The following is a 25,263-nucleotide window of genomic DNA, read 5'->3' on the forward strand; positions in this document are numbered from 1 at the left end:
CAACCGTGTTGGTAGGTTTTACGTACGTCTTCCACGTAAACAACACGTTTTACTTCCGAGAACTGGTATTGTTCAAATTTTGGACTACCATTTTCATGGCGAGGATTTACGAAATTTGGATCATCAGGTTAGATAGAACATACAATTGTTGCAATATTATTTATTTTTTATTGTTATATAGTTTATATTTTATTCTATTAAATACGTTAGTAGCTATTAATATTGCGCTATTTATACCTACATCGCTGGATAAAGTGTACAGTTTAGTTTTTTGTAACAGCATTATGGACTATAGACATGATACTCTAGTGAATTTCAAAATATTATATTCTTAAAAACTACGATTTATCTTGGAATACGGTTCCATTATAATATGGTATCCATATTATGTATTAAGTGACATAAATAAGATTAAATCCATACAATATCTTTTTTTAACTTTAATTTCTTTCGAGATAAATAATAATGAAATTAGTCATGATAATTTGCTTAATTATCTAAAAATGCACCTTCATTTATGTAGAAGAAAATGTATTGATATAAAATTAACTTAAATCTACTAAATAGTAAAACTGACTAGTATAAACGTTCCTCAAGTGTCTCTCCGTTCTTATCCTATGTTTAATACACCTATAATAATACTCACCTATATTGTGCACAGTCTCACAGAACTATAGTGGAAACTCGCCGGTTATTGGCATGCTGAAATGATGAAACAAAATTAACAATTTTGATCTTTTTCACGATTCTTCAACAGTTTTACGGTCTATAATATGTTGTAATACTTTTAATTTATAATACTATATTATTATGTATCTTATACTTTTAACCATACTAATGATATTTCCTTTGGTACTATTTAATTTATATAATTATTTTTACAATGTACCTACTATTATAGATATATTCTAATATTATTCGATCTGTACATGTTTGCCTTACGTTGGTATAATAATCGTTTTTTTAAACGCAACGTTAATTTTTAAAGTCATATGTATAACGCGTATTATAGTAAACGAAAAAAAAAACCATTTTGTTTGTAACTCGCCGAAATGGAATATTGTATTATATATACAAAATATACACTGTTATAGGTTGATCAACGGCATAATCAAATTCGACAGAAGACTCGGCGGACTCTCTCTGACGATATCGGGAAATCCCATGGCACGTTCGACGACGACGACGACGACAAAATACGGTTGGAATACATTTTTGGCAGCGTTACTAGCGTCGTACATCGGTCTGCAAATATTTTCAATGTGGCTGTGGCCTCCGGCAAGGCTGGACTTCGGCACCGTGGTGAAATATTTTTTCGAAATCCCTTGCGTGACGGAGTTCGTGGTTTTCGCCACGGGGTACTTCTATCTCCACAACTTAGGGTCGAGATTCGACACGCTGAATCGTTTCTGCGAGCAGTTGCCCGCCGGACTTGTCGCCGCCGCCGGCACGTGGACCCAATCCGAAATCACCGAGGCGATGGACAGAGTACGGTTGCTGCACTCCGAACTGTGCGACCTGTTGCGCGTCTTCGGCTTCGGCTACGGCGGGGTGCTGTTGTGCTATTTAATGTTTAATTTCTTCGATCTCCTGCGGAATTTTTACTACTTAATACACGTGTCCAGATATGATTCTTCGTCCAGTGCGAGTTCTTACAATAACACTCTAAACGTCATACTAACCGTTGCGTTCTGTTTACAAAACGTCGTCTTCGTAGTGTGCCTGCTAATTACCGTGGCTTGGATAAACGAAAAGGTAACGTCGCAATACCCGCGCCCAGTTATTGCGTCATTGATTACTGTCGACACGTAATTTATTATTATAAACGATTTTATTCCTATACGATAACGACAGAACGGTTCAATCGTACGATTATTTATTGCCTTTTTTAAGTATTACCCATACGAATATTAAAACGAAATATCCTATTAAATAAAGCGTAAAATACTTAACCTATAATGCACTTACCCTAACTGTCAGATATGTCAGAATGTATAATATATAGAAAAAGCACTGGTATGTATATAATAGGTAATATTATAAGCCCAAATTCATTAATATTTTAAATGTATTTATTCGTCGATCGTGATACTCGGTCATTGTTCAAACACAGAAGCTAATTTTTAAAGCCTGAAAATATTTGTAAGTATACCAACCTATATTATAGTAGTAAGTAGGTATCTAAAAGTCTAAAATATTGAAAACCTTATCAATAAACTAGATTTCATCTAGCTTGAGAGACCCCAGACCCTTATGTTAGCTTAGAGTAGATATATAATATTTTATCACAATTTTAATCAATCGTTTTTAGATTCTAAGTGGAGCGATGAATGTATTGATTTTACAATAATGTGTGTTCTTTTTTTTGTGTGTCTTTGTAGGTACTCGATAAGTAGTCAAAATAATGCTTTGATTTTCAACTTCAGTATCTTGTTCGATGGGAAAGTGAATATTGTTGGTGCATTGGGAAGGTCAAAATTTAAAATTCCTAAAATTTTTCAAAAGCGCCAGAAAAAAACAACATAGAAATTAAGGAAAAACGGGAATTTTTACGCAAAATCGATTTTGGTTTTTGGTGTAACTCTGAAACAAATGAACGTGTATATACATGACAATTTTCACTGTTCGTTTATAGTTACATTTCCAATTTTATTAGTCTTTCTATCTATGGATGTCAATAAAACTTTATTTGTTGGGTTAAAAAACTTGAAAATTGAATACAAGGCTCCTAATATTATATTGTTACTACGACATTTGGAAATATTAAAAATCCTTAGTCACAGTTTTTATTTATAAGCATTTAAAGTTCAAATCTTGACAAAATAAGGAAAAATCACAAAAATTAGCAAAATATTTTAAGTTGAGAATTCATAAAAATGTTTCTTTTTAAATCTAAGATTTGAAAATGTAATACAAGATTCCTCATAAGTTTGTCTACCTTTATCAAAAAAAAAATGTCTATAAACAAATCAAATTAAATTGTGTTCTGTTTAAGTAAAGTTTTTTTTTGTTATAGATAGAAAATTGTACGTTAAATATTCTATTAAAATGTTTAAATTTAGCTATAAAAAGAAAAACATTTATGAATTTCTATCTGAAAAATAATTTACAAAATTTAAATAATTTCTTATGGCTATAAACAGCTTAACAGGAGTCAACATTTTTGGTAAATGTTACCGTTTATGGAAAATGGTAATTTTAACATTTTGTGAAAATTTCAAGTATCTAAGATTATTCGTTTTTGAAAAAAAACACACATAGTAAAATAAAAACACACGTGTTAATAAATAAATTTTTTTTTTTATTGATCGTAAAGCACGGCAACTATGGCCAATTAGCTGTTTGTTTGTAGGGGAGCGAACTGTAGGTGTGACACGTGTGTGTAGTTTTGGCAGATTTTTTTAGTGGGTATCTGCCATGCCCGGGTGGGGGTTGGCGGCACTTATCTCCGGACACCGTGAATTGTCTGAAAAAATGACACCCGTAAACCGAGGTTTGAACCAGCGTCGGTGTACGTCACAACCGTCGCCTTAGTCCGCTCGGCCACTCCGTCCCCCTAAAATAAAAATTATATTATATTATACCATGTTTTGTTTTCAGAAAATTGAAATAATTTCATTTCTAAGATTAATACATATTTCAAAACTACCGATCGACACGAAGTTCCAAGTAAGAATGCTATTTTTGATCAGATTATAACACTGAAAATAATACTATACTTATAATTATGCTAAATGTATATATTATGAGAACTTTATTAATTCTTTGTTTTATTAGGTTAAAATGTTTATGAATCAATTATCAATTTTTGATTGGGATGAATTTTCAACTTTTGGATTTTTTCACATCAATTTGAGACTTATAATGTCAGTAAGTACAATTTATTAAGTAATTTATTAGTGCATAACGGTTTTATAACAGGAAATAATTTGAATAAATACCAGTTTTCACATTGGTTTAAGATGATCTAAATATTACTGTATTTACAACAAATGTGATATCAAATGTCTTAACACAAACTTTGTCAAAATCTTATCGATAATATGATAATGTTGTATAATTACAATTTCTGTCCATCAACATAAATTCTAGTAGAAAAAATACACATTATGTAAATGCAATTTTGTTATTATTTTATAACGGATCAATTCTGGAACAAATAATATACACATATTATATAGGTATATACATATAGATAAAAAAAATCGTATTATGGAGAATTTAAGTTACAAGTTGACGTATAGTAAGATAATATTGTTATAATTATTTTGTTTTTACAGATTTGTATATTACTCACGACAACGTTAGCCACGTCGGTACAAATGAAAGAACACCCATACGTGGTCAGATTTAACAACGCGTACCATTCATATTTACAATTCGAGTACAAAATGAGTTAGGTCTTAACCATATAGCATATTATTTGGCTTACACCAGATTCTTCTTATACACATATTATTTTAATTTGTTCAAATATTTTAAATCATATTCCTATTGAAACATTATAAGGCATGTACTCGTGTTTTTTTCGATATTGATACGTCATATATCACATAGATTAATTTATTGATTATTAATACTGTAAAGATTTAATATACCTACATACGCATATTTATGGCACCTATTATATTATTATTTTTTTGTAAATTAATTGAATTTGTGATAAGTGTTAATGAGGACATTGCCATGGTAACATTTGATTATTATACACCGTTTGAAACAACAAGGTAGAAATTACATTTAATGTATTGATGTCTACAGATTGTAATTATAAAAAGACAAAATATGCTATTTAGATTTCTATTAAACAACGAATGTGCACATTTGATCGATATAGCATAATATTTTAGTTGGGTCGATAAACCCACGTGTATCAAAAAGTGGATTTTAGCACCTTTTTTGTTATGATCCCACGCAGTGTTAACTTCAATATCTCTATACACGCTCATAAAGGCTAGTCCTTATAATCTGTCTTTTTCGGTCCTGTTTCTTAAAAAAGTTTTAGGCGTTTTACCCTCATACGGCACGTCTTATCCTTACGTTAAATAAAGCCTTCCCACAACAATATTTAAACATGGACGGGAACATCGTGAGCATAACTATCCTAGTTTTTACTGAAACCACTGTTACCGTTGGTACTTTAATTTAAAATTGCATTATAATATATTTAAATTTTTACAAATCGTTCATACAATTTACACGAATATAATAATATTAAATATATATATATATATACACACATAAACAAATACAAATACTATAATAATTATATTATAATGTGTTCGTAACATACGTGAACTATAGGTACTAAACATAAATAATATAACATAATACATTCATTAATTAATAGCAATAATAAAACAACATTGCTGATAATATGATTAAAAAATAATAATAATAAAAACGTAAAAGAAAATTAATTGTCTGGTATGCGTATGGTCCTTTTTTTTGTTCAACGACTTTTACGCAATAGGTTTATAATATTATAATAATATAATATCGAAAAACGAAGATTAATTATTTAATAATTGTAATAATATTAAATATATTATACACAAAAAGAATTACGTAAATAGTATTTCTATAAATAAATATCACAACATAAAAAAAAATTAAAGACATTTAATATACGAAGGTATTTTAAGTACTGTCAACAATATTACATAATAGTTTCATAGAACGACCTAGTTTCGTAAAGTAATATTATAATATTATATGGGCCGTTCGTTTAATTGTTAATTTTAATATAACTTAACATATTTTTCGTTTGTAAGAAGTAAATAACATAATACTGGTATGTGTAAATATTTTGCGAACGACAGTCGCCCCTTGCACTAAGTTTTGAAAAGTGACTTCGTTCGCGCGACAGTCGGTTTCGTTTTTGAAACGGAATGTTAATAATATTCTGATCGACATCTCCTCGCCCCCTTTACTTATATCATGCACTTAACGTGCATGTCCTATAACTTGATGATGGAAATCGGGTGCACCGCCGCGGCACTAGACGGTCTCTTTTTCGGCTCTTCCAACTGCTTCCGTCCCTCGACACTGTGCTTCATCCCGTAAAAGACGTATATGAACAGTCCGATCAGCAGCCAAATGCCGAAACGGATCCACGTGTGTATGTCGAGTTTCATCATCAGGTAAATGTTCAACAAGATGCTCATGCACGGTATGAGCGGCACCAGCGGGACCTGTGCAAACGGGACATGATCATTATTATATTAATTCAATTTTTGTGTTTATGTATATGAGACTATAGTTGGCTGTTTACGTAGGTATGTACCACTTAAAAGTTGTGGTCCACTATTACGCTGATCCGAATTTCAAATTTCTAATTGATAGGTTAACAACAAAATTCTTCGAAAAATGTTCTGATCTCGTATTCGTTATTAAATTAAAACCATAGGTTATTACAGGACACCGGTATAAGAGAGAAACGAGTAAAAAAAAATATTTTTGTAAAAGCGTAGTAGAATGAAAACATTGATAAAAATATATGTTATTATAATTATTACACAAGTAGAGATCAATAATGATGCATACCTTGAACGAAAGTTCTTTGGTCGATTGTGGCTGTCTGGCCAGTAACAGCAACAGAAGCAACAGCCCTATGGCCAAAATAGCGCTCGAGTACGCTGCGACGTCACTGCTGTTTTGGGTGCCTTCTTGTTGGACGGTGATGAAGCAGAACAGCGCCGACGTGCAAACTGCAAAATGACAAACGAATCGTTCAACAATATTATTATAATAATATTATAACCGTCGGCGGGAAATTCCGTTTAAATATACGTACTGAACCACATAGTAATGATCGTGGCCACGCTCTCGGTCTCTTCGTTGGCGTATTTGATGTTGGACAGGTTAAAGTACTTTACCACCGTCTTGACGACTATCTCAACGAATCCGCTGGTCTCCAATTCGTCGTTACCCTTGATCACGAACTCCACGTCTGAGTCGTTCTTGTACCGCAAGACCAGCACGCAAATACACACGATCGAGTACGCTAACAATGTGCCGATCGACATCATGTCGATCAGCTGTTCCAGGTTGAAAATCGCTGACATAATACCTGGCATAAACCAATCGCATAGGGTGAATATCGCACACGCCTATCATCGAAGGTGGGCATTAACTTGTTAAAAAGTTATTTTTTTTTGAACTTTTTAACTTAACTTATAAACTTATTTAGTTTAGTTGTTATTGTTGTAACTTGACTTTTTATTATCAATGTCGTGCAGTTAAGTTAATTTTCGTTTCGTGTCACGCAGAACCAACTAGACAATACTGAATAAACTATTTTTTTACACAGCGTAAACTTCTTGATAAATGTTTTTGTAAACCAAAATACTAGGGCAGATTATGACTTATATATTGTAACTTGAACAAAATGAACTTTTTTTTTAACTGAGTTAAGTTAAGTTTATTTTCTATCTCAACTTTAAACTCATCTAGTTAAATTTTTTTCGTTAATTTTTAACTTAATTGAAGGCAATTTAATTGAACTAACTTAACTTTCCACAGTTAATTATTTTCATTAACTTTCCCACCTTTACCTATCATAATATATCACACAGTAGTAATTTTATTATAATGTTTACCCGCGAGCAGGCCCGACAGCAAGGTGGCCAATAGAGGTGTCTGATATTTTGGGTGAATGTCGGAGAACATGTTGAACAGGAGACCGTCGCAGGACATGGCGTACAGAATCCTCGGCAACGGGAACATGGTCCCGATGAGACTGTAAAATACGTGGTTTTTCGTGAGTAAAATTGGATTAAGTTTCTAGATTAACGTGTGCCTACCTGGTGAACAGTGCGAATATAGCACCAGAAGAAACAACCCATTTGATAGTCGTCCAGCCGAGATGATCGTAGACGTACGGGAACGGTGCGTCGGCGTCCTATAATGTGCGAAATGTCAAGTTACAAACGGTTTGAAGTTAAAATATGCCAACTTTGTTCGTCATTTTGTTACAAATCAAAACATCGATATGAATTGTTGACGGTTATCTTTGGACAACACTTTTTCAATTTATATTTCAATAAATAAAATAAAAATAAATATCCCATTATTCTTATGAGATAAAAAAAAGAATATACATATATAGTAGGGCGTGAAAAAATTAAGAAAATAGGTGTATTATAATACAGATGAGGTACCTACCTAGTATATACCTACTTGCCATATAATATACATATTTCGTTATTTTGAAAATAATGGGTAAACAATAAATTATAAGGGGGGGACGAGGTGGCCGAGTGGTCTAACGCGACGGATTCGGCACAGCTGGTCCGAGTTCGATCCTCGACCACTGGGCGGCATTTTTCTCCGTGCAAGTCACGGTGTCCGGAGAACAAGTGCCGCCATCCCCCCACCCCGGGGCACGGCAGAAACCTACGGGTGCCCCATTAGAAATTCTGCCAAACACAACACACACGTGTACCAACCTACCCAATATAAAACCTACCAAACCTACCCAATATAAAACCTACAGTGCCCTCCCCACACCCAATGGCCTATGTTGCCGCGGGTTACCCAATAAAAAAAAAAAAAATAAATAAATTATAACTAACAATGATTTAGTAAATATACCTTATAAAAATATACCTATCTTGTATCTAGCTAATTTACGATGTATAACTCAACAAAATCAAACTCAGATAATATCATGGACGTCAATAAGCCGTCTTCAAACAATTATAATATAAAATATCGATAAAATATGTGTTTTACATATTGTATATTTTACTTACGAAATATCATACTTGTATGACGTCCTAATACTGGTTTTAAATATTAAAAAAAATTGTTTTGGGTTATACCACATACTATAATATGACGGGAGAATTTTGTTTTTGAAAACAATGATATATAATGGTAATTTCACCTGTTTATAATACGGCCACATCAGAGTTAACACCGAACTGATACAGCAGTATGCGAACGTTATGATGGACAACGACAGTATGATGGCCAACGGGATGTCACGTTTCGGTTTTTTCGCTTCTTCTCCTGCACACGGAAAATATTTAGTTTATAATATATGTTGGTATAATATTGGTTACGGAATAAATAGATAATTGATTATTTTTTTTTTCATTCGTCGATGCTCACCCGTTGTAGCTACGGTGTCAAAGCCGATGAACCCGTAGAAACATTTGGCAGCCCCCGCGGTCACCCCGGCCCAACCGAAAGGCATGAAACCGCCTTCGCCGCCTTTCACGCCCTTCGGGATGTCTTGTTTCGGTATATTCCAATTGTACAAGTTAACTATAACAAAACGAAAATATTATTATCAACAACTCAGTGTCATTTTATTGACGGGTTAGTGGATGACTACAACAGTGCTGCAGTTATCGACACCGATGGCGTGCAAAATTCGCGTTAAATATTTGTACGTTACCTTTGAATAAACCGGTTATAACGACGGTGGCAACGGTCAGTAAATTAACGACTGTAAACACGTTGTTGATCATCGTTGATTCACGGACTCCCCATGACAGCAAAACTGCAATTTCCAACATCGGTTAAATAAAGGAAATGATTTAACGTAGGCACATAAATATATAATATAACGGTTGTTGCAGTGATTCGATTTTAGATGTTACCGATGCTCCTGATCTTTTAAATTGTATACCCTTTAATATTCCGGCCTACATTAACCGTTTCACATCATTGTTTTATATTACTGTACATAGCACAAACTATTTAAAAAACTCACCTATTCCTAGGGCTATGGCTCTATGCAATAAACTTTCGACAAGAGTTGATTTTTTCTTCTCTTCGCAAAGGGAGATATTAAATGCTCACATGAACAATGTTTATACGTAATGCTGGGTTTGCCTATCAATTTTAATACAATTTGTCGTTTTTAGATTTTTGCAAACTTTATATATAAGATATTTATTGTATGTAATATTGTATTTCTTTTGTATTTGTACTTAGACTATCTGTACTATTGGGTTTTGGCAAGTTTTATTCAATAGAATAAACTTTAATTTTTATTATTGTTATTGTTATTTTTTTTTCTACTCACTCGATAATAGCAACACGACGCTGAATGACAAAAAGTCTGGGAACTCGGACAAAAAGCTGACATTCATAGGGAAGAGATTTGTCATCGTCCTTTTCATGGGGTACTCCAACAGCGCATCGATGTAGTTACTGAGACCTTTAGCGACGCTTGCAGTGCCTGTAACAAAACAAATTAATGGGTATACTACTGAATTATAACACATTTCTCTGAAGCTACTCTGGAATTCTCGAACCGAACCTTTAAGTTTACATAACGTGCATTGTGGTGTAATTGTATTTCCTAAGTTTTAAGATTTAGTTTAGTTTAGTTTAATATAAATATATTATAATATTATACTCTTCATAAACTTTGTAAACGTATATTCTATCTAACTACTGTATGAATTCGTTATAATAATTGAAATCCCTATAACTGAAAGTTTTTAGACTTAATATTATGTTTACACGCACTTAATCTTTTCTTTTTTTCCTTATTTTTCAATATTCCTGGTAAAAGATTGTATAAATTATATCATAAAAGTGGATAGAAGAATTAATTGTATATGAATATAATATATTATATTTTATAAAGTTATTTATACAATAATATGTGCAAGTATAACGTAAACGAAGTACTTTTTTTTACAACTATGCAATTTAAATTACTATATATTTCAAATCACAAAGTTAATTTTTGTTATTTTTCAAATTTTAAACCAATAATGTTTCCAAGAAAAAAACGTTGGCTAATATTAAGGTAAAATATAATATTAACGTGTGGCCATGGGTAAAATTGCCAATGCTTTATAATCGTTTCAGTTAGCGTCTTACAAAATGTTTAAATAGGTAATAGCCAATAGATAATAATTATAACGATGTACAGGGTGATTATATTATTAGGTGTTCCTGCAATATCATAGGAAATACACACAAGTTTTATTATCATTCTAAACATCTAAAAACACATTTGTCTATGATTATAGATACCGAATAGCTCTGGAAACGTACGGAAGAGGTGTGCATCTGGTACCATCTGCATATGTTATCTCAGTTTTACAAACGTACATACTACTTTCGTGTTCAGTAGATCCGATTTTTGTTGATTTTATGGTTAATATAGGAGTGAATTGATTTATCATAAAACTAGAAATATATCTATTATCTCTTGATGGGTTTTTACGATATTTTTATTTGTATTCGAGTTATGAGTATGTAAAATATAACAATTAAAAAATGCTTACAACTCGTATATAAATTAAAACATCGTTGAAAACTCACGAGAGATAACTGATAATTTTCTTATCTTTAAGTGTTATACTTCTGTAATAGGACAATAAATAAATTCAGACTAATATTAAACCTATTAACACAAAATCAGTTATAGGTACTGGACGCAAATTTCCCATGTTGTACGTTTTTAAGACATCAAGACTCATGCGGGTCATCTGTAGAGGATTTGATACCGACCGTTATTTAAGGAGTACAGTTTAGGCAACTTTATGTGCATGTCTGCCGGTCGTGTAAAATATGTATACGTAGTAAACGATCATTAGGATGAGTATAAAATAATATAGCGATTATTGTCAATAACGCCAACTACACGAATATTAATTATTTTATTTTAATTTTGGTCAAAAGTTTCAATCTTTGCCAATAAATTGTATGAAACATTTATCCGATAAAATTTCAGAATACATGTTTGAACACCTCATGAAATTTACTTTAAAAACGACAATCTTACATTTTTAAATTAATTTTTGAATCACAAAATTAATAATTATTACAGTTCTTAATAATATTCAAAATTTGAAAGTCTAATTTTAATAGGTTAAGAAGTTCAATAATTATTTTTAAAAAAGTGAAAAAGTCGTTTTCAACTATAGACTTTATAACGAATTCAAATAAATTTTTGAAGTCTATGACTATATGATAGAATATACGGTGACTATACATAGTAAAGTTGGCATAAGATATTCAGGGAGAAAACACGGACGGGATCGAATACCATTAATATAATTTTTTAAAAATATGCCTAGCAATTTATTGAAAAGACATTGCTATTGGTCCCCGCGACTGACTAGGTATTCACCCTGTATATAAGCTCGATGGGACTAAACTTGACTCACCGATGACGTATTCGAGTATCAGATTCCATCCGATCACGAACGCGACGAATTCACCCACGCCGACGTAACTGTAAACGTAAGCTGACCCGGCTTTTGGCACTCGAGCTGCGAACTCAGCGTAACACAGACCTGCGGATATAATGAGATAATTATATAATAATATATTATTAAGGTGTTGAGTCGTTAATAATGATATTGTTGGCATATCATTTCCGGTTCGGACTGTTTATAGATGGGGTGCTCGGACATCCCGTATTATATGTATGTACATATCCTAGGGGATGGTTTTATAATAGGTGTGCATTATTATACAATATATGTACATACAATGTCAAGTACCCATTAATAAAGCTATTTATGACGGGAAAAAAATTGTTTATCGATATGTACGCGATCGCAAAATTGGTAAAAATGTGTCCCCGTCCAATTTGTTTGAAAGTATGACATCATTGTGATGACGTGTGTATCGAACTTTGGTTTTATTTCTAATAGATATAAATGTATAATATTATATAAAATACGCGGTGAAGTTGAGTATTTACCACGGTTATATACTGGATATCTGGTAGATAACCGTGGTGGTATCTACCGTAGGTGATACCACGGATACGTGATCACAACCTAACTACTCGTTTTCACTTTGCGGATCAGTATTTGGTATTAATTATTCGTTCTTAAAAACCTGCCTATTTCGAACACAAACCGGAAACAGAAGTCGTCTGTAATTTGATAAGTTTTTTTTTTAACATTTCTCTTCTCTTCGTCTCACCTGCGAAAGCCGATGCAAAGGCGGCCAAAATGAAGGACAACACGACCGCCGGCCCCGCATCCGTTTTGGCAACGGCTCCTGCGAGGACGTACACGCCCACACCCAACGTGGACCCTACGCCGAGTGCCGTCAAGTCTACCAGGTTGAGGACCCTGGCCAATTTCTCCTTTCCTGGTTGGTCGATCAGTACGTCATCGTCACTTTTCCGTCTGGACATCACCTGGATCAGTTTTTCTCGCTGCGAAATAAAAATAAATCGTCAGTCTCGTTGTTGTTATTATTACATACTTTCATTAGCTATTGTTTACAGGCGAAATTGCGTCGAGTCAATATTATTCGTCGATTTATCGTCGAACTGGGTCGCTACATAGATATTCAACGAGTAATAGTTATAATTCTCAAGTGTAGTTTCAAAATTCAGAAGTATGTGGTGTCGTCTTTCGTGCCGGATTAAAACAATAAACTAATGCGCAATTACAATATTGTTATGTTTCAATACATCGGAAGTAAAAATTATTAACATTGCTTGATTGCAATATGCTGCAAGAATTGTGGCAAGACCATTATTATTTATTTAAGAGTCAACCGCAGTGAACTTTAAAATTTTTAACTAGTATGCTTTCTAATGTTAATTGTTGTATATTTGTTTAACTTTGTGGCGAGAAATGAGCGAATCGAGTTCATGGGCCCGTTACCGTTAATTATATTTTTGCAATCACAGATCACTTCTATATTATGTTATAATGATCAGTGATGACTTTCATGAGATAATTATTTCCTAACTATGGTAATAATATTTTCAGGAAAATAATATGATTGTCAAAATATTTTAAAAAGTTGCGAAAATAATTAGAAAATATTTTAGTTATGACTCATATTCTTTGGTCAAGAAGTTCATATTTTTGAAAATATTTTATAAAAAACATTTTAATAATATATTTTCTAAAAATATTTTTACGGAAACTTTATAAAAATATTAAGTCAAAATATTTTGTTATGCATTTGTTAAGACCGTGCATTAAAATTACTATTTTTTTTTGTTTCACTATATTTAATGCAGTATTTTTATTTCCAATATTACGTTACACGACTTCTCAACCAATAACGGAAAGTGTACCGAATATATTTTAAATTGTGTATAAGCAACTTTTCGACGTTTTTAGTAAATACTACTATTATTCCGGATAATAAGCTAACCATTAAAATTGAAACACATGGAGGTATGTAGTCAAATTGTTGAGAATTTAATTTGCGCAATACTACATTTTATACTTTTATTAAATGATAATTTTCTTGAGACTTTTTACTGGGTATTTCTCGATGTGTTTACAGAACTAAAGCGATAGATTATTTTAAGTATTCATTTTATTCTTCGTTTTAGATTATATTTTGGAATTCTGGAAATGCTGTATATTGTATAGTTATTTTTCCCAGAAAAAAAGTTATTTTAAAAACAGCGAACTCATTGGAGTTGTCCATAATTTTATAATAATTTATAAATCTGAACTATTAACATACCAAACAATAAATTGTACAGTATTATTAAATTGCATTCAGTATTCACGTTATATGCATATTTGTTTTATAATAATATGTACGATGTACCTAATGATTTCACGAGCTCATAATTTCATAATAATTAGACAAAGAATCTGAAATCTGATATCTATAATTATGAAATTAATATAATATTTTATTCTATAAATAATTTGTACTAGTATATTATTATACAATATATTATAAAAGTTTCAATAAGCTATTATTAGATTGCACACAAACGTACATTGTTAATCGTTTTTAAATAATAAATAAACAATAACTTCCTATGTAATATAAAATGCGTGCTAGCACATATTATTAAAAGTAAACTACTGTTATATTAGTAGGTTTGGAATATTCATTAGTATAAAAATAAGTATAATGTTGTATAATGCAGTAAATAATATCACAATTCACTATCGATGAGTTTTGATTGTGAATTCAGATAAAATACTTTAAAAATATGGGTCATGTGGCCTAATGCATTTGTCGGAATTTAACTGAAACGATTTAAATTCGATTAAATAAATGTCAATTGAAACTATTTAGTGTGTACAATATGTAAAATATTATGCAAACTTATATACTATTATAGATGTATATCAAAAAATTCTGTAAAATATAGTTAAAATACTTAAAATCATTGCAGTGCGGATCAACTATATTTAAAATTAAAATGCAAACGTTTTTATACGTTTCAAATAAGTAATATAATTTAGAACTGTTTGTCGGAATTAGAATGATCGGATTTAAATTAAATTAAAAAAAATATTTAATGAATATGACTTTATAGTTAATATTGTATTATATTACTACCTATGCAGACTTATATACAAAAATATAAAATACAATATGGCTTTGTAAAATATAATTAAAATACTTTAAATCATTGAAATGCGGATTAATTAAGTTTAAAATTTAAATTCAAATGAATTGCAATAGTTAATGAATTTAAAGAATACAAAATTATAGATAATAACGCGCTTTATTATAGCCGTTAATTATAATCGCGATTTAGTGTAAGTTCTAATAATTTTTTTTTCGTACTCGATAGCGCGAATATGCGATATATGACTATAAGTTAAAAATAAATTACATGTGTTAGAATGTAATTATAAATACAATCGAACAATTAAAACAAAATATACTAAAAAAATATTCAAATATTTTGTCCCAGTAGGTATATCGCGCAACGTACGTGTATATTGGGGGACCTAAGTAGTAATTATGAAGTCTATAAAAATGATTTGCCTAATCAATATTACATAATATGACGTGTTTGAATTTAAATTTAAAAAAAAAAGACATTAATTGTTTAGGTCAAAATACACCCAAGTTTCATGACTTAATGTTTCTACACCGTTTTATAATATTGCTGCTAATATTCACTACTTAATGTGTACACATCCACGCATAAGGCAAAATGCATAATAGTATAATACTCTAATATACTACAGTCTACAGGTATAGTAATTAATAAAGGCTTAACAAGGGTTTGTTTTATCGGAGCTTTAATCAATTACAAGTGCACGATTATGCAAGAGAAGAGTTCACGTGTTTAGCACAAGCCGTAGCATTAATCATTATGAATAACACATTTTATTTATTTAATTATTCAATAACAGATAGTATTGTATATCCATCTAACTAAACCTGAAAACTCGCTAAATTTATAACTGTTCAAATATATTTTATTAGAGAAGGCGAATTTTTTTAAGCTCAATACCATCGTTGATTATAATAATGGTATTTAGCGCACTATGATGTAACTTAATAAACCTAATTGAATTTTAAACATTTTATAATTAAAAAGTTTTTCATTTACTGATGACTCTTCAAGAAAAACTTTTGAACAGATCATATATCATTAACAACTAGGTATATATATATATTATTTATGTGTAGAAAACGCATGGGTACTACAAAATGTGGCTTCAAGTTAAAAATAAGATTATATTAGCTTGTAGCTACCTAGAAGTATGTGCAGCCAGTATATTTTCTAAGGTTTCTCGTACATTTTACTTTCCAGTAAGATGTATTTTAATTTAAAAGTCAATGTAACATAATATAATGTTTAATATATAATTATAAAATATAAATATTATATTATACAGAGTGTTCCACAATGTTTGTTTTTGACAATGGCTAATGAGTAATGACGTTTTTTAAAATTAATTAATTTTCCAAATCATTATCAAATAGGTAATAATACAAGTCAAGTATCTAGTTATAATTGTATAATTATCATTGACCATAAGGCGCAAGTATTTGTTATTATTTTTATTTTATCATACTTGCACCAGGTTTAAGGGATTATTTTAGCTTCTATTAAATCGAACTAGTTTTGCGCAAAAACCTAAAAATTGGCTGTTTGAAATGTTTGAAAATATTCGTAACATAGTTTGATAAATACGTACTTACTTATATGTTTAAGAAAAATAGATTACTATAATATTGTATTACCATATAGTTACAATGTTTAAAAAAAGATACAATGTATGATGTAAAGATGAGTAATGATGTAAAAATCGATAATTAATTAGTAAACAAGTAATGACAAATATGTATTTGGGTATAAAGTGTAAATCGTAATATAACAAATTGTTTATAAAAATATTTTTATTTATTTTGTATATTTAAAATATGTATAGTGTGATTTTTATATATTTTACGCGTGATAAAAAAATGGCAAGAGCTGACCTTACTATGTCATCGCGCATGATATAACTATATAGACTCCAATCTATAAATTGTAAACATAGATTTTTTCTTATACCTACACATTCCGTTCAAAGTACACCGTTATATCACAATTTATTCGTGGACCAATAAATAAAGATTCCTATAAACAAAACGTTGCAATAATAATGTTATAAGTAGGTATACCTACACTATATTTTATCGTCTAATCGTATTCTATAATAAAAGACGTATGAAATACCACTATTATGTTTAGCCACAACAAAGATGGTCTTGCATAGTTGCATAAATAAACTAAACATTTTGAAAATACCTACGCATTGATGAAATATATTATGTGTATCAATGTGATATTTATATTTTGAAATTGTTATCTCTATAAAAGTAACGCACGATGAGCACAATATTAGATTATTTTTTTTATATATTTATGAGAATCCCTTTATCTAAATATAATATTAAAATAACATTATTTAACCTAGATTGTGGAAAGTATTTTAAAATTACGACCAGTTAAATAAACGTTTTGTTGAATAAAAACTTATATGTTTACACATTTTAATACTTCAATGCTTCATATTTTCATATAAATACATATATATTGGAGTTTATAAAATGTATACTATTGCAGTATTGCATTTAGATTTAAGACGTGTCATGTCATAATATTTGTTCAATGAGTCAAAACAAACACGAATAGAAATCTCTCATAAAATAACCATTTTTCAGAGTGATTCTGAAGAATATACATTAAAGAACATTTGTCATCAAATAATATTTGCGTAATAATTTCGGAAAATTTACAGGAAAACATTTTAAAACGTTATAATATTATATTTAAATTGCAATTATATATTCATGTATTACATAAAGCGTTATAGGTACTAAATTTCCTCATAAGAATTTTTTTTTTTAGATTTTTAGCACTAATATTAATATTTCCACGAAAGAGTTTCATGACGTATCAAGTGAAATATATACACACAAACAGCTTTTTATAGCAAGGCCATTTTTGGATTTTTTTTTAGAAATTTTTCATATTGTTATACTATCAGAATACCACGAAAACCACTGGACTTCATAAGGTTAAAAGTTTTATAATTTTTGGTCTGAAATGAGAATTTATTATAAAATTGTTTTTTTTAATATTTATACAAAAACTTCAAACTTTGTGCGTGGATACAACTAGAACTTGATTAATTGTCGTTCTGCTTAAAATAAGTGTATTGTAATTGAGTATATTATGTGTAGTTTATAATCGATAAATTTGAACGAACGATAGGTTTGAATTTTTTTCGAAAAATATTTTAATTTTTTTTTACAGAGGATTTTAATATATATTTACATTTTAATATAATATTAAGTATTAGGTATGGTCATTTTCAGAATTTGACGAATGTTTGCGAATAACACCGCGAAACCCGATGCCAGCGATCGATTACAATTTATTGTATTTTTCTTGACCGTATAAGCGTAATAATCACCTTTATAATATTATAAACTATTATTGGTATTTGGCAAATATTTCTAAATCGTTGTCATCGTATAAACAAATAGTAATTTACCATCATGTTCACTTGGTGTATAATAGTATAATAATAATATATTATATTAATATAACAAATGAGACTATTATACAGCAGCGGTATTGACGAATCTCCAAAAATGACTCGTTACAATATTATAACCGACAACATCGTCGTAGGTATCGAGTTAAACATTCGTCTGGTCTCTGTCTATTTTTATTTATCGCCACCGTAGACGAAGTGCACTCAGACGACCGGCGGCGACGGCTGATGCAATGACAATGACGCGCGAGGACGTCGGCCAAAAAACGTCCAAACCGTGCCGGGCTCGACGACGTTGTTGTTTTGGTTGACCGACGGCGAATAATATAATATTATAATATTATTGTGACGTATAAGAATACAAAAATAAACGATTAAAACGGAAGCCACGCTTACGTCTTGCTATCGACCGATCGACAATGACACAATAATGATTTTATTAATATTTATTGTAGGTGCTATAATATAATATGATTGAGGACAAAATAAAATAACGATATACTAATATAGTTTAAACAAATCACATTATATTATTTATATACGTCAAGCCTTCTTGTTCTAACGGGCAACAGACAAACTCCATACCGGGCTGTAAGAAATACAAAAAGTGCAGTTGACCCGAGTACTTGACAATATATGATTAGGTTATAATAAACTTATATTGTGTAGTTTGAATAAAATAATCATGTTACCTACCTATTTAATATTTTAATAATTCTTTCGATTTATACCGATGCGATGCTACCGACCATAATTATTATACACAACGAGAATAATGAATTTTCAGGATTTTAGTATAAATACTTGTTGATCTTATAGGAGCTATCTTTGCTTAATTGTTCAATTGGAAATACTCGTTAGAATAAGACATAACTCCTTACTCCTTGAACGCTATAATAATAAATATTATATGTTACCTATATAGTATAATTGGTATATTTTATTGTATGTGGGTATTCGATTCAACGCGTCGGCTGCTCTAAAATAATAATAATATTATGAATCCTTGAACTTTGCGTTTTTACCGATCGTCTGTGTTCATTGTTTACATAATAAAAATAAAATGCACAATAATGTGTATTGTGTATTATAATATTTCAGCGTCGTTTAACATCCTCGATACATCGCGATGAATTCGACTGAAACGCTCGCCGCCGACTGGAGCCAGACGAATTAATTTTTAATTGCCACATTACTCAAGTCGTATAAAAAAAAATGTTACATATCTAAGTATATAAATGTATTATATAGGTCGACGTGGTGGCGCCTAAACGATTTCTGACGCTTTAATTACACCGAACGACCGATCTCGGCCTGTTGTCGATCTCCACCGATATACTATACGATCGACTTGCAGGACATAATGTATAGTATTATTATTATTATTATTTATCAATATAAGTAGTATTAGTCTGTGTGTTGGTGTTCGGTTTATTTATTTTTTGTCGAGCATTAAAACCGTACATGCAGCTAATATCGTACACGTGTTTTCTGTATATGGCTATATTGTAATACGACCGCGATGTTCCGGTTTCCTTATGTATCGATCGATCAGCCGATGCGTAGTACCTATTCACCAACAAAACATTATATCATTGCATCAAAACATTGTAATCGTTATGTTATACGCAAAAACGAGAGACACAAAGTAGGTCAAAACTTTTTTTTGAAAATGTACAACAGAAGATCTCATGTATTTTTGGTGCTGTCTCTTAGTGTGCGGTTTACTCTAAACAGTAGGTATATGATATATTTTGAAATAACACTTAGATTACGCTGATATATCGCCGTGCAAATACCAATAATATTTACGATTTATTGCCATTATCAATAGTCATATTATATCGGTACCTACATTTCAACATTCGATTTTATTGCCGCAGTATACCGCGGTACAAGGTTATCAAAGAGGTATATATACTAATAAATAGGTACCATTAGCATTGTTAGTAGAGTTATTTCAGTATGTTCCAAATTATAAAAATCTAGGAACCTATATATTGTAATAGGTATATTTTATAGATTCAATTTCTTCATCTTTATAATATGATAGTATACTTAATCGCATATATATTCGTACCACTCGTATTATAAAGGACAGCCACTTTTTAACGACTACTTATAACGATATTTTTATTACCAATAACTATTATAATAATATAGTCCTGCTATAACCAAAATTGAATGAAAAATTATCTTTCCAAATATTTACAACAAGTATACGCTTTATTGTCAATTTATTGTTTGAAGTGTCTGATTCTCTTGTCACTACACATACGACGCATACCTACATCTAATTTACGACGTTAAACAATTTTATTATTTTGAAGCCCAATAATAATCTTGTTGTCTTCCGTAGTCAACCTAATAAAACGCACACGTTATGGAACAATATAGTTGCAGTATGAATTATTGTTCGTACATACTTAACACAATAACAGTATTATTATAATATTATCATTGGGCAAAATCGTGGGAATGTACGAAAAATTCGCTAATTATTGTCTCTAAAAGGTATTGTTTTCGTAAGTCGTGTCACGAGAACGCTGTTATTTAATGAATAATAACTACAATCGCTATCGCGATATCAGCTGATGTATTGACACGGTTCAGCTATCTGCGGATAATATTATAATATTGTCGTTGATTACCTATCATAAATTCATAACAGTTAATATTTAAACGATTAGGACAATGCGAAACAACAACATGAAAACAACGCGAACAAAAAGAATGCCAATTTGTCTATAGCGTTTGCGTTGTCACTACGTGAAATCAACTGATAAAATATTGACAACGGTATATAAATATTGTTTACCGACAAAATACGATTCGATTATTGCGTAACGAGTTTTCGTCGAAGTCTCTTGCAGGCGAAATAATCACGTACCGTTACCCGTTCAGGTGATTATTGTAAATAACAATATATAAATTCGTCGACTAGCAACAAAAAGTTCCAACTCTTAAATTTTCAAAAAATTAAATTAAATACAACTGCGAATGATTGAACTGCGCACCTGTTGGTCTCGGATTGGACGCGGCATACTAACCTAAAATATTATGCATAGAACGAAATGGTTTTATTCTTTAAACAACATAAAAGCCGTTTTGATTTTAAAAATACGTGGAATGAAAAAGCTCTGCAGACCAGTAAAATGTATAATTGTTATTGGCGTTAGAATGAAAACATTTTTAAAAGAGAGAGAGTCAAATTAGATAAAAGGGTTATATATTTTGTAGAACTGTTAAAAGTTTGTTTTCAAGTTATATTTATAAATAATTGTGTTACTTAGATTGGGTTATGAATTAAATCAGTGCACTAGATGACGAGTTGTGTAACTTTACATCTATTTTCGATAAAAAAAATCATAGGTTTTTGAATCTTAGAAAAATTAAAAATGGGATAACATTTTTTTCATCCCGAGCCGGCGTAATAATGTTTAAATTAACGAGTCGAAGTCTTTATATTTTGATAACGTCTAGGGTTTTACCTATCACGCGATTGCTAAAAAACTATCGGTGAATAATTTACATAGTATTATATTTTATAAGCCAATTGCGTTCTTTCATCCGTAAAAAATTTACAAACGTCTGAGTGGATCAGAACAATGTAAGTACAGTACCAGCTGTATATAGATGGGTAAATAAAATTACGTACATAGGTACACCACACATGACCGGTTTGTGGTGCTTAGCAGTCTGATTAGCGAATACCGAGAAATTGATACCTACTAAAAAATTCTCTAACCGTAAACGTATAATTATTATATGTTTTCTTACACGTACCAATTTATTTATAATTATTTTTTTTTCGGAACTTTTTCTGCTGCGCAGTTGTTGTAGATATAGGTATAAGACGTTTCGCACTCGAAACGAAGACAACTGGCGACCGACATGGTCGTGATGATGTGTGTTTGATTTTCGCAATAATATAATGTTACCCATGTTGTTAAGATCGAACAAAGCGTCACGATGGATTAACATAATATTATATCGTATATAGACGACTTACCTACGCGTAGTATAGCGTAATAATTATAATAATTACGTTTGTTGCGTTTGTACAGGATAAGTACCTATCTCTACCTGCAGCTGATATTATAACGATACTTTGGCTTTGTGATTGTATTACTGTGGTATCTATGCCGACAAAAAATAAATATATTATAATCGTTACACGCGAAATAATAAAACGAGATTACGCGCAATACGTCATCAATTTGTTAATTAAAGACATATTCCATCCCTCCCGTCTTACTCTGGTTGCGGGCATTGATCCGCCCCCGCTAAACTACGTTGAGATAATCTGAATTTTATATTATATTTAATAGGTGTTTATAAATCTTAACAATAATTATAACGAATTGCTGATTGCTCGTCTTTACGCGTGTTATTGTCAAATAAAATTCCGTCGCACCTTTTTAAAATTCCTAAGCTTATATAAAAAATTCCACTCGTTGAACTATGTATAATATATTATGTTAACCCGCAGCGGTATCCAAGTTTTATTGACTCTGGTTGAAGGCTATTATATTATTATGTGGTGAACAGAGATGTCCTTGAGCCTTGACGACTTCAACCTATATATTATTATTTCATACTATCAACGATTAAAAGTATACGATCATATTTAAATAAATATTAACACAAGTTTGGTGTAGGTAAACATATTATTTTATAAGTGCATAACACATTAAGAGTATATTATATTTTTTATCAACAAACAGAGCAAATAACTGAACGACGTTGTTGAAAGTTGATGCGATCATCAATTATTATTGTCTGCACGAGTGATTATATTTTCCAACTTTGGACAGCTATAAACAATATCGTTGTGTAACACTTGACGAAAATAAAGCTCATCGTGTGCAGTTCCCATTATTTAAACGATGCCATATATATTATAAAAAATATATTCAAATCATTCAACTGTAGTTTATCTATTATACGCGTATACATTTAATAACAATTTTAAGTGTGAAAATCGATCAAGTCTTGAGCTCTCCGTTTCGACTTCACCACTTTCTTAGTAGGTACCTATTTCTCATTCAAATTCTATTTATTTGTTTTACAACATAAACTTTTAAATTTAGACGGTACTATGCCACAGTTTTACAATGAGTGTAACAATAATAAAATGGATTTTTACATCAGGATAATATTGTGTGTAAATCACAATAGTATATTATCAGACGATGTGTCTATTGATCCACATGCATGACGTTGTATGATGACACACCAAACAATGATAACGCACTCCAAAATTGTATATACTACGAGGAAGAAAAAAATTCACGAATTTGATATTATGTCGACCACTGTCTTTAGACATACAATAATATTATGCGTGTATTGTTATTTTTTGCGACCTTGAGCTCCTACTATAAATTACAAATCGTATAATGGTATTGCGATGATCAATTTATATCACACCTCGTCAATATAATATATTATATAATATGCCAAAAATATAAGCAATATTGACAAATGAGAGTAAATATTTTAATATTATGATGTCGTTCGGGAATAGTTCAGGCAAAGTCTATCATCGCTGAACAATTTAAATAAGAAATATACAATTAATAATCCATTGCATTACGCATGGAGTACCTAAACTGTACCTATACAAATGTATACAAACCCGGGCTTTAATCAAAATGCTATGCTACTAGATAATTTTTCCTCTGCAATGAAATTGAGGAATCATATAGATATGTTTTTGGGTATATTTCGATGGACAAAATATATCTATATAGTAGCATGCTACATTTTGTTAGGAATTTAATTAAATTTTTTTTTGCGTGTTTTTATTGTTGTTTTGCGTTTCTATGACAATAAGCAAAGCGTTACAAAAACTGGCCTCGCAAAAAACGGTTGGAAAAAAAAATGTTGTACCCAAAAACATATCTATAATACACCTACCTATATTATGTTAAAAAATTGCAAAAACGCGATTTAGCGCTGCGTGCTACGCTACATACGCGATGAAATAAAATGGGTATAACAATAATAATATACCCACAACCTACAAAGACAAACGAATTTATAGAAGACAATAATATTATGCGTTACGTATTGTAGGTATATATGTATGATGTATGATTAGGTACAGTAATGAACGGTTTTCAAAAAAAAATATCTTCTACCTGTCTCCTGCAGTCTGGCGCAACTGCATTTGCCGCTGCCGCAATCGGGCAAGGGATTAAATAACAATTATGTCTGCAACGTCAGGTCAATGTACCTACCGGTACGCACAGTGTTGTACATATCATGCGAAATGTATGTACGACGGTAATAACCGCGTGTAAATATAGTTGGATACGAGACGATTCCATCGATTCCATTGATTTCAAATGTACGTTTGAATGAGACTTAGAATGAGCCATGGAAACTAGAGAATACAATTACAAATTTCCTATCACCTAGTTGAAACTATCAACCCCGAACCCAACATCGTCTTCGAGCTCATACAGTTCCTATCGGAAACACTCCTTATAAATAAATTGTAATATTTGTATATAATACTTATAATATTTAAATTCAT

General features: G+C 30.8%; 2 protein-coding genes across 2 annotated transcripts in view; one reads left to right on the top strand and one right to left on the bottom strand.

Annotated features, from left to right (window-relative positions):
* Positions 1 to 4,610, top strand: LOC132944954 (uncharacterized). The gene is made up of 5 exons (XM_061014525.1): positions 1 to 127; positions 1,095 to 1,755; positions 3,601 to 3,669; positions 3,778 to 3,870; positions 4,281 to 4,610. The coding sequence occupies exons 1-5, from the start codon at positions 96 to 98 to the stop codon at positions 4,398 to 4,400; spliced, it is 975 nt and encodes a 324-aa protein (XP_060870508.1). The 5' UTR covers positions 1 to 95; the 3' UTR covers positions 4,401 to 4,610.
* Positions 4,611 to 5,204: 594 nt separating this feature from the next.
* Positions 5,205 to 25,263, bottom strand: part of LOC132944953 (cationic amino acid transporter 3) — a 35,706-nt gene continuing 15,647 nt past the window's right edge. The window contains exons 2-12 of the mRNA XM_061014524.1: positions 12,913 to 13,150; positions 12,144 to 12,272; positions 10,040 to 10,195; positions 9,407 to 9,511; positions 9,118 to 9,273; positions 8,891 to 9,015; positions 7,806 to 7,903; positions 7,602 to 7,741; positions 6,797 to 7,072; positions 6,547 to 6,710; positions 5,205 to 6,194 (exon numbers count right to left, since the gene is read on the bottom strand). Coding sequence (XP_060870507.1) covers positions 5,961 to 6,194; positions 6,547 to 6,710; positions 6,797 to 7,072; positions 7,602 to 7,741; positions 7,806 to 7,903; positions 8,891 to 9,015; positions 9,118 to 9,273; positions 9,407 to 9,511; positions 10,040 to 10,195; positions 12,144 to 12,272; positions 12,913 to 13,150 — 1,821 coding nt within the window. The 3' untranslated portion in view covers positions 5,205 to 5,960. The remainder of the gene's footprint in view (positions 6,195 to 6,546; positions 6,711 to 6,796; positions 7,073 to 7,601; positions 7,742 to 7,805; positions 7,904 to 8,890; positions 9,016 to 9,117; positions 9,274 to 9,406; positions 9,512 to 10,039; positions 10,196 to 12,143; positions 12,273 to 12,912; positions 13,151 to 25,263) is intronic.

The sequence above is a fragment of the Metopolophium dirhodum genome, chromosome 5, assembly GCF_019925205.1.
Source record: "Metopolophium dirhodum isolate CAU chromosome 5, ASM1992520v1, whole genome shotgun sequence".
NCBI lineage: Eukaryota > Metazoa > Arthropoda > Insecta > Hemiptera > Aphididae > Metopolophium > Metopolophium dirhodum.

What these genes read in the sequence shown, in the direction of transcription:
- LOC132944954 (XM_061014525.1), top strand. Translation starts at nt 96, where the DNA reads ATGGCGAGGATTTACGAAATTTGGATCATCAG. An exon ending in TACGAAATTTGGATCATCAG is followed by an intron (nt 128 to 1,094) that starts GTTAGATAGAAC and finishes ACACTGTTATAG; the next exon opens with GTTGATCAACGGCATAATCA. An exon ending in CGATCGACACGAAGTTCCAA is followed by an intron (nt 3,670 to 3,777) that starts GTAAGAATGCTA and finishes TTGTTTTATTAG; the next exon opens with GTTAAAATGTTTATGAATCA.